General features: G+C 44.8%; 2 protein-coding genes across 2 annotated transcripts; one reads left to right on the forward strand and one right to left on the reverse strand.

The window, feature by feature from the left end:
- On the forward strand, positions 3984-6035 carry LOC8061717 (probable pectinesterase 15). The gene has a single exon (XM_002459820.2). The coding sequence runs from the start codon at positions 4721-4723 to the stop codon at positions 6005-6007; it is 1287 nt and encodes a 428-aa protein (XP_002459865.1). The 5' UTR covers positions 3984-4720; the 3' UTR covers positions 6008-6035.
- On the reverse strand, positions 6005-7609 carry LOC8062571 (uncharacterized protein At1g76660). The gene is made up of 2 exons (XM_002461967.2): positions 7175-7609; positions 6005-6939 (listed from the first exon to the last, which is right to left on the reverse strand). The coding sequence occupies exons 1-2, from the start codon at positions 7313-7315 to the stop codon at positions 6088-6090; spliced, it is 993 nt and encodes a 330-aa protein (XP_002462012.1). The 5' UTR covers positions 7316-7609; the 3' UTR covers positions 6005-6087.

A 10427-nucleotide genomic window follows, 5' to 3' on the forward strand; every position in this document is an offset into this window, starting at 1 on the left:
AACACTACCTGGTCTACCTATCTTCAGATTATAGTGAATCAAAGTATGTAGATGATTTGTAAGAGAAAATTTCCTATTTGACCCTGAAAATAATGCTTCTTTCCTATTTGGCATTCAAACTGAAACTCTTTCTTATATGTCCTCAACTCGAGTTTTTCTTTCCTATTTGACATTTCCGTCAGTTTGGGTTGCTAACAGTGTTATGTCCTATGTGAAAAGTCTGTTTTACCCCTAGAGGTGTTTTACAGGTCCTGGTATTACATTGTTGATATCGCTATCTTTTATGAATGTTTTATCTTAAACTGCAGTGTTCCACTTGTTGCTTGTGTTAAATAAATAAAGGAACAAACATCATCTTAAATAATTACTTATTCAAAATTAATTCTTTACGTACATGAATGACAAGATTTAAAAAAAGGTACATGAATGACAACAATAAAATAGGTCTCCAACAATATCTAATTTTAAAAGATGACATACAGCATGACAATAACATATTTATTTTGAAAACTCACAGGTTCAAGATAAATAATGTAATTAATCTAAGTGCTCCTCTGAACTTCTTGATTCAGGGAGAGTACAACAAAAAAAAATTGTTGATGAAAAAGAAAGAGAAAAAAGCCCCAATTAATGCACACACCTACGAAATGCTTTTGTGCAAGGTGCACCATCCATCCTATTGTACTACTAGTACTAACTGGCGACTGCATAGAACTAGTGATGATTCCTCCTCCGAAGATCGACGACGATGACCGAGACATTGTCAGAGCTGCGCCTGGCAAGGGCTAGCTTGGTGAGCAGCTAGCACGGCCCTGCGGAGGCAGGCATGTGCCACCTCGCATGCGTCCTCGCTGCTGACCACGTCCACAGCCTGTTAGTGGCGAAGCTAGAGCAAATCAGAGAGGGTGTAGTTAGTTTATAGGTACATATATATGAGCTATAGGGGTACATATATGGTAAATTTTTTATCAAATCTACTGTTTTTGTAATTTTTAGGGGTGCATTTGCATCCCCTTAGTTACAACACAGCTTCAGAATCCTTTTTTTTTTATCTAAACGAGGCCTAGGGTCAGGGGAGGGAATCGCCCCTTACGACCACGACCTGGGAGTCGACGAAGTTAGGAACGGCCATGACTCATGGTACTAAAAGGGCATTATGGTCTTTTCGCATTGCCTCACTTGGATAATAAGGATGTTGGCTCATAGATTTGACAGAAATGTCAAATGCGAAAGAAAAACTAAAGTTGAGGACATATAGAAAAGATTTTTAATTTAATTGTCAAATAGGAAAGAAGCGTTATTTTTAGGGTTAAATAGGAAATTTTCTCAATTTGTAAAGGTTTCCACCTCTTGTATTCTGATTTCGACCTTGGGGTCTTTCTATACAATAAAATCAGGTGGGGATTTCCCCCTGTTGAATGCACAGAAAAAATAATACTATTCAATCAACTCTACATTCTGCTTTTCTAAAGTTTTCATCATGCCTATGTTAGGCGGTTTCTGAAATGATGGCATCCTTGTTGTGAAATTCACTCTCCTTTTTGCACCTAGGAACGGATCAAACATGCGTGGCTACTTGGTCGTTCCTGGACATGTTTGAGTACCTGTTTCGGTTACCGCCTTCACTTCAGGCTCAGAATCAGGGCTTGTTCGTTTCATGGGAAATGGACGCCGGGATTAATTCCAACCTGAAACCTTGTGATAATTTGTACTATATTTTGATCTCCTGAAGTGAAATGAGGGCAAAACGAACGAGCCCTCAATGTTGCTCATGCAGACTCGGTTCAAGTTAACCCTCCTTCAAGAGCAGCGGCGTGTGGCTTTTAGTTTCAGGTCCATCACCTCCTACTCTAAGAAACATCAAGTGGGCCAGCACGGCCCACAGACACCTGTAGGCCGAGCTGGGAAAAAACATATTAAGAGTATTTCTAGTTGTTTCTAAAAAAAACACTTCTCAAATCAAATGATTATTTCAACTTTACTCTAAAATCTAAAGAGGGTAGGGAGAGGATTTATTTTCTAAAGTTGGGCCCACCGACGGGTACAATCGCATGGGTCCATGCATATATACACCTCTCAGAATCAGACACCCAGTTGATCGCTAGCCAAATTGCCCAATCAGTACTACTTGATCTATCATGTTGATTGCGTAGTAGAGAGTATAGAAAGTAGGGTTAGAAGTTTTAGTTTAGGGAAAATATTATATTCTAAATTAAATCATTAATCATAGGATATAAAATTGTGATTGTTGCACTCATGCTGCTGTGCCAAAAGTTTGAAATGCGTTTAAACATGTCTTATCTTTCTAGGATTTTTTTCAGATTTTTCTGAAAGTTTTTACCATCTTTCTTGGGTAAAATCCAAATTTTTAATTGCTCTAAAAAATATTTTCATGATCTTAAACTGTTTTATTTGATTCATCATGTCCTATAATATATCTTACAGGATTTTCTTAGGTTTTTGGAAGTTTAGAAATATTTTCCAAGATTAAAAATGATTTTATATTTTTTAAATGAAACAAATATTTGGAAATTCCAAAAATTAGAAAATAAACCCTAACTTTGTCCCGACCCAAAACCCTAGGCATACATGCTCAATGTGATCATCACAAATCTGAATACCTTATCCTGAGCTATCACCCGTAGCGCTCTAGATATGAAGCCAATGCAAAGTTTCAGCTTTGACGAGCTTCCTAGCGAAACTTTGGTTTTCTTTTTCAGTGTAACTAATGGGTTCTTGTCTACAATGGGATGTCATTTTGTTTTATGAATCTAACACCATACGACATGGATTTGAATAGTGGGTTATAGCCATGCTATAGTGCTATAGCTTCTAGAGAGAGTCTACACTAAGCTATTTTATTTTTCCGCTATGTCATATATAACCGTTATATTGCGCTTTAACACCGCTGATTTTCTTAGTTGTAGCTTTGAAATAGCACCACTATTTCAGTTTTAGTTATAAGAGTGAAACTTTAATTACTATCTTCTTACTTTTTTGCTGCTAAGTTGGTCTTCTAAAAAATTGAACGCCGAGTTCCACGAATCATGATATAATGGCATATTAAGTAACGTTTACTAGACTCCTAAAGCCTTAGAAACTTGTATCCACCAAATTTTATGATTCTTATGTTTTTATGAATCAATTATTACTTGTATTTTTCATGGTTTTGTTAAAAACCCGCTATAGCTGTGCTATAGATTTATAGCTTCTAAAAAAAGATGCTGCTATTTGGATGTCCCTACATGAGACTGTTGGAAATCTTCATGAGGACTGCATTATCATGGACGGCATATTGTTGCATATTACCTTTCTCCAATGAAAGACTTGAGTACTGGCTTGCACATATTAGTTGATTACAAGGTGTTACCATACATGTCTGACTGCTTTGGTGAAGGTGGTTCTCCATAAATGTATGTCGAGATGTTAGTTCAGTTAGACGTGTGTGCAGATATACTCCTATGTCCTGAAAGCTTCAACTTCTAGAATCTATACTGGTCAAAATTTTATAGAAAAGAGCATCAATATCTATGACATAAATTTAGTATCTTATAAAAAATATATTCTATGATAAATCTAATAGTATTAATTTGGTACTATAAATCTTAGCGTTTTTTTCTAGACATTCAGTCAAAGTTTTAAAAGTTTAACTTAGGACAACTCTAGAAGTTGCAGCTTTCAAGGACAGAGGGAGTAGCACATAAATATACTGATTATGAGGATGAGATGGAAGATTCTTCTAAGGACGAGGGAACAGAAGACGAGGAATTACAAATTTACAACCTATGAATGAAAAAGCGGAACAAATTGAGAAGCAGGTGACTTTGGTTAGGCAATTCAACAATAGCCTAAGGCCTAAGCAAGAAGGGAGAGATAGTTTTATTTAAACATTTTGAGATAGTTCTATTCGTAGCGCCAAATATTTACCTCAAAGCTATCTCAAACAAAAAACGGAGTACACCATTAGAAACGATTAAAATTGATATATTATTTGATATATTTGGCGCTACGAATAAAATATATCAATTTCGTAAATTTAAAAAGAAGTGCTGACATCATCACCATAAACGGTGTCATACATGGCCTACCAGAGGCGGCCACGTGGCAGAACAGTGCCATGCAGCCGGTGTTATTCTCGTATTTGCATGTTCATGGATCAAAGTGGCACAGATCAACAAGTTCAGGGGGCACTTTTTCGCGTTTGCAAGTTCATGGGCCAAAGTGACATATGCTGACAAGTTTAGGGGCCTTTTTTTCGCGTTTGCAAGTTTATGGACCAAAGTGGCACAGGGCGACAAGTTAAAGGGCCGCCAGTGTATTTTACTCTAAAATAAACAAAGAGATATACAAAGAAAGATGAGTAATTTTGGCTAGTGTAAACCTGTTATTTTTATGTCTTCTATTCTAAGATGGTTCAAGATCGAAAATCGGAAATGCCGCGACCATCCCCTCCTCCATCCATCATGTGTTTATATGTCTGTCTACCAGACGAGAGCACTCGACAATCACAATCTGTTTTGCTTTGCACTCACATTACGTTACGCATGGCTGATGGTTCATCATCACGACCCCAAGCCGCAAGGCAGTGCAGCTGCAGCCTAGCTAAATCCACTGATGATGGATGACACCTACTACACACAGTATGATCGAGAAGCTCGATCTGCTCAGCAGAATCAGCAGCTAATCTCAGTATACTGGTGGAACTGAAGAACGCACGACAATGAGGAGGCTTTTACGTCGTACAACAAGAAGCACAGGCAGAGCTGGTGCTAAGGCGCCGTTGATGTTATGGTGGGCAGCACCGGCCATCTGCTCTGCGCTTCTCGCCGTCCTGCTCGCCTCCAGATCATCGTTCTACCTCCGGCAGCCTGCTTCTCCTCCCTACACCTCCCCCGGGGCGGAAGCGGAAGCAGAAGCGGAAGCGGAAGAGGGCCGGCACCACCACCACCGGCGCCGGGCGTGCGACGACCAGGCCAGGTGGGTGGCCAAGATGGCGTCCCTGCACAACGCCACCCTGGTCCTCACCGTCGACCACAAGGGCTGCGGCAACTACACCAGACTGCAGAAGGCCGTGGACGCCGTGCCCGACTACGCCGCGGCGCGCACGCTGATCGCCGTCGACGCGGGGGTGTACGCGGAGAAGGTGGTGGTGTGGAGCAACAAGACGGGCGTCACGCTGCAGGGCCGCGGCAACCTCAACACCACCATCGTCTGGAACGACACCGCCAACTCCAGCGGCGGCACCTTCTACAGCGCCACCGTCGCCGTCCTCGCCGCCAACTTCGTGGCCTACAACGTCAGCGTCCAGAACACGGCTGCCCCCGCGGACCCGGGGGGCTCGGGCGGCCAGGCGGTGGCGCTGCGCGTCGCCGGCGACCAGGCCGCCTTCTACTGGTGCGGCTTCTACAGCTCGCAGGACACACTGCTGGACGAGCAGGGCCGCCACTTGTTCCGCGGCTGCTACGTCGAGGGCTCCATCGACTTCATCTTCGGCAACGCGCGCTCCCTCTACCTCGGCTGCACCATCAGCTCCGTCGCCAACGCCGCCGCGGGCGGCACCGTCACGGGGAGCGTCACGGCGCACGGCCGCGCGTCGCCGGCCGAGAAGACGGGCTTCGCGTTCGTGGGCTGCACCGTCGTGGGCACGGGGCAGGTGTGGCTGGGCAGGGCGTGGGGCCCCTACGCCACCGTCGTCTTCGCCAGGACGTACCTCTCCGCTGTCGTCGCGCCCGGGGCATGGAACGACTGGAACGACCCCGCCAGGCAGCAGTCGGTGTTCTTCGGGGAGTACGACTGCACGGGCCCCGGCGCCAGCGGTGGCACCGTGCAGAGGGTGGCCTACGCGAGGCAGCTGGACCAGCGCCAGGCCGCGCCATTCATGGACGTCTCCTACATCGACGGCAACCAGTGGGCGGTGCCCCCTCTGCTTCCGCCCATGCAGGGCGCCGCCGGCGAGGACATCATCGTATCTGCTGAATTCAGTCATGGCCAGGCCGGCATCATGTAAATCTAGTAAATTCAGTCTATAATCATCAGTCTGCAATGTATGGACCTTTGATCCTCAATCTGTAAGAGGAGTAGAGTCAGTCAACTATGAGTATGAGCAAGGAGGAAAGGCCACTGCTCAGTCGCGTCTCCACGGGCGCCGACCTCACCACCGGCAAACCGCTCGCCGGCCGCCGCATCCGCGTTACTGCCGAACACAAACTCGCCCCCGCCAGTGGCCACCTCATCATCTTTTGACTCGTCCTTGATGGGGACGCGCCCACCATCACTGTGCGTTCCCACCCAGTGCTGCTGCTGCATGTTCCATGGTGGCGGCGACGATGAGGTCGATCCCGGGGACACGAGGACGGGGCTCCCCGGCTGCAGCTGGTAGGCGTGGAGGAAGCCCTCGGTGACCATGCCGCCTGGCGAGCAGTGCGGCTGCTGGTCTGCCGCCGCGGACGACCATAGGAAGCGGGCGAAGGGGACCTCGGGCGACGACGGCGTGGTGGCCAGGAGGTGGAGGCCGGACTCCGGCGGAGGCGTGACCGGCGCGGTGGACGGCTCGGTGAGGCCCGCGGACGCGGAGAAGGCCGGCGGCGACACCAGCTGCTGCGGCTCCCTGGCGTAGGGACCGATGGCGAAGATGGAGGCCGTGGGCGAGCTGTAGCTGCTGCTGCAGGCGTTGTTGGCGTTGAGGAGCACCACGGGCGACGGCGACTCCGAGGTGAGCACGGACGAGGCGGGCGACGACGGCGGCGCCACGAAGGCCACCGCAGGCTGCGGCGCGTGGCGGGCATAGTTGTTGATGCTGGAGCTGCCCGCCGCCTGCTCGGCGCAGGGTGGTGCGCCCGGCTCAGGCGACCGCGACGCGTCGGCGATGCGCTGCGGGTGGCCGTGCGGCCGGAACCACTTGAGCTTGGACTTCAGACGCGACCACCATCTCGTCTTCTTCTGCACATGTCATTCCAAGACCCCAAAGCATGAAGACGAGGCATGCAAACAACTCCTTCAGAATTAGACACACGCCATGGATGAGCTTAGCTATGCTACTGTTGGATCAGAAAACAATACTCCTATCTAGTAGTATATTCTTGCGACATGTTCACGTGTTCTTGATATGATTTGTGAAACTCAACAGAAATTCTGAAAAGAAAGCAGGTAGCGTGAGGAAGTATATAACGTGTACCGCAGCGGCGCAGCTGGCGTGGTCGTGGTCGTCGAGCTGCTGCTGGTGGCGCAGGAGGCCTGTGCTCGTGGATCTCGCGGCGGCGGCCAAAACGATGGCTGCGGCGTGCACCGTGTCATCATCGTCCTGCTGCCGCTGCATCTTTTTGCTTATTTTGCCTTTGCTTAATTTCCTGCTTGATCAATCGAATTGAAGGAAGGAAAAGAGGGTAGCTAATTATGAAGTGATCGATGGTGGATCAGAAGTACGTAGCTTTTTGGTGGATCAATCGATGGATCAGCAGCTTGTGTTGCTTCATTGGAGTAAAGGAAGAGATGGGTGGAAGGAAAAGGAGCGGCCGGCCGGGCGGGCGCGTCACGCCATGCGTATGGAGACTGAGAATGCAGGCAGAGGCAGCTCATCTTTCATTTCATCCATCCGATCCGAGCCAAACAACCGGGGCAAGGTTTGACTCCATGGGTGCGGGTCAGTCACGGACGCACACGCACTAATCAATCGTCCAATTAGCAGCGAGAACGTAACGACTAATCCATCCATTGGTTGGGCTTCGTCGTCAATGCAAAGTCCACACGGACGGCTGGTGCGCACCCACCACACCCACACGTGAGGCACAATGTCATGTAACCTCCGCGAACTAGTAGGGTCTTTGTCGGACGATGTCCAAAATCCACCACACAGCGCCTGTGCCAGCACGGCACGCCGACGTCCATGGATCGTCTATATGTCCACGTCGCACTTAAGGCGTCCACAGCGGTAACTTCTAAATAGCTAGCTAGATGAAATTTGGAAATAATAAAAAAGAACACTGTAATAAAGAGTTAGGGCGTCTGTAGCTAGCTAAACGAAACATAAAAATAATAAACAATAAACACTAAAAAAAAAGTTATGTGAGGTGCGAAACAGGTGTTTCTAGGAGATCGTGTGAAACTAGCAATGTAATATTTCTTCTTGATAGTCAATGAAATTCTTTCTAAATCAGCTCTTTGTGAACCATTGGGGATGTCTTTATATGAGCTGTGAGAGTAATTTTTAGAAGACCGACTAACTATTTAGAAACTATTGGCAGTGGCGCAGCTACGGGGTGGTCCGTGTGAGCCATGGACCACCCTAGAATTTTAAGCAAAGTGCGTAAGTATTGAGATAGTAAGATATTTTAAATTATTTTTAGAGTTTATTACTTTTTTAAAAAATACTTGTAACACTTTTTAAATGTTTTTAACTTATGTTTTTAGTAAATTATATATAATATATTTGTACAATTTGGTAGACCTCCATCCAACTTCGATTTTATCTGCTTCATGCATTAAAGCAATGAGACATTTTTATTTCTCTTAAAATGAATTAGGATTCATTGAAATCACTTTTTTTGATTTTATTGGTTCTAGCTCCTCCGTGTATCGTAGAAAAAATCGAAGATGTTTGTTGACATGTCAAACGAGACTATATGATTTAAAAAATTATATTAAATTGGACCACCTAAAATTAAAATCCTAATTACGCCACTTACTATTGGAAACACTCATGTCTTGTTTAGTTTGTAAACATTTTGGTTTTTGGCTACTGTAGCATTTTCATTTTTATTTGACAAACATTGTCCAATCATGGAGTAACTAGGCTCAAAAGATTCATCTCACAAATTACAGATAAACTGTGCAATTAGATTTTATTTTCGTATATATTTAATGCTCTATGCATGTGACTTAAGATTCGATGTGACAGGAAATCTTCAAAATTTTTGCGAACTAAACAAGGCCTCAGCTTAGGTCTATCTACTGACCTCATTCCTCGTGCATCGTCCAGCCGGCCTGCCGGCCAGGGACAACGGACAACCACCAGACCAAGACGAGAGAGCCACCCAGCACCCAGCAGCTAGCACATAAAAAAGAAAATACTACACGTACATGAAAACGACTGCTGCTGCAGGCCACCAAAATAAGTCAACGAAAGACAGAAAATCTACGTAGCTAGAATTGTATCCTGATGGGCACCCAACTCAACTTTGTCAATGTGATGGTTTGCTAATGCTAACAATGCAATTTGCATTCCGTCCTTAACGTAAATCACCTAAACAGATATTAAAACTCTTACAAAAGGTAATGAACGAGTATATTTATACGAGTACAGTTCGGATGGCTCGAGGATCAAATTGCAGCTAGTACAAAACTTATTTATTCTCGAGCCATCTGAACGAGTATATTAATCAACTAGCTGCAACAAGATATGAGCTAGAAAAAGATCTCCTGAAATTATTAGCAAATGAAGAAATACAATGGCAAAGAAAAGGAGGGGAAACATGGCTACTAGAGGGCAGTGGTGGAGCCAGGGGTATGCCCCTGTATGCCAAGGCATACCCAAGATTTAGGGAAAAAAAATTAATAAGTATACACATTCATAATACATGTCTTGTACGATTTGGTTTCTGGTGATGGCTATGTGATCTGGTTTATGGTTTCTTGGTATTTTTGCACTTTGGTTACTATTGTGGATTTGTTATGACATCTTTGCTTCGAAAGTTTGTACATTTGACATACTCAATCACAAATTCCTGGCTCCGCCTAGAGGGTGACAAGAATACTAGATACTTTCACAAGAGAGCTAATGAAAGGAAAAAGAAAATGCATATATCTGCTCTGGAATAGGATGATCAAATGTTGAACACACCAGAACAATTAAAGATCCACATTACTGAATATTACAAAAACGTATTTGGAAAAGTAGAGTTGGCACATATCCACCTAGAGCCTGACGTGTGGTCTGTTGACCGGAGAGTATCTTCTGTAGAAAATGATTGGCTTATTACAGCTTTCAGCTTTGAGGAACTTGACTTTGCAATCAAGGAAATGAAGAATAACACAGCAAGAGTCCTGACGGGTTTAGTGTGGAGTTCTTTAAAACCTTTTGGAGTTTTATCAGGGGAGACATAAAAGAAATGTTGGATAATCTACACAGTGGACAACTAGAACTATGGAGGTTAAACATGGTGTAATCATACTATTACCAAAAGTGAAGCCAGCCACACATATCAAACAATTTTGGCCGATTTGCCTGCTCAATGTGATTTACAAAATCATCACAAAAAATCCTAACAATTTGTCTAACTAAGGTGGTGGACAAACTCATCAGTCCATTCCAGACTACTTTAATCCCAAGGAGAAATATCTTAGAAGGTGTTGTAAAGCTTATCAAATGATCTACAACTTTATTATAGAACCCTTTTCCAAATTCTATAGTTACATTTGTTCGAAACAGTAGG

Source organism: Sorghum bicolor, chromosome 2 (genome assembly GCF_000003195.3).
Source record: "Sorghum bicolor cultivar BTx623 chromosome 2, Sorghum_bicolor_NCBIv3, whole genome shotgun sequence".
Taxonomy (NCBI): domain Eukaryota; kingdom Viridiplantae; phylum Streptophyta; class Magnoliopsida; order Poales; family Poaceae; genus Sorghum; species Sorghum bicolor.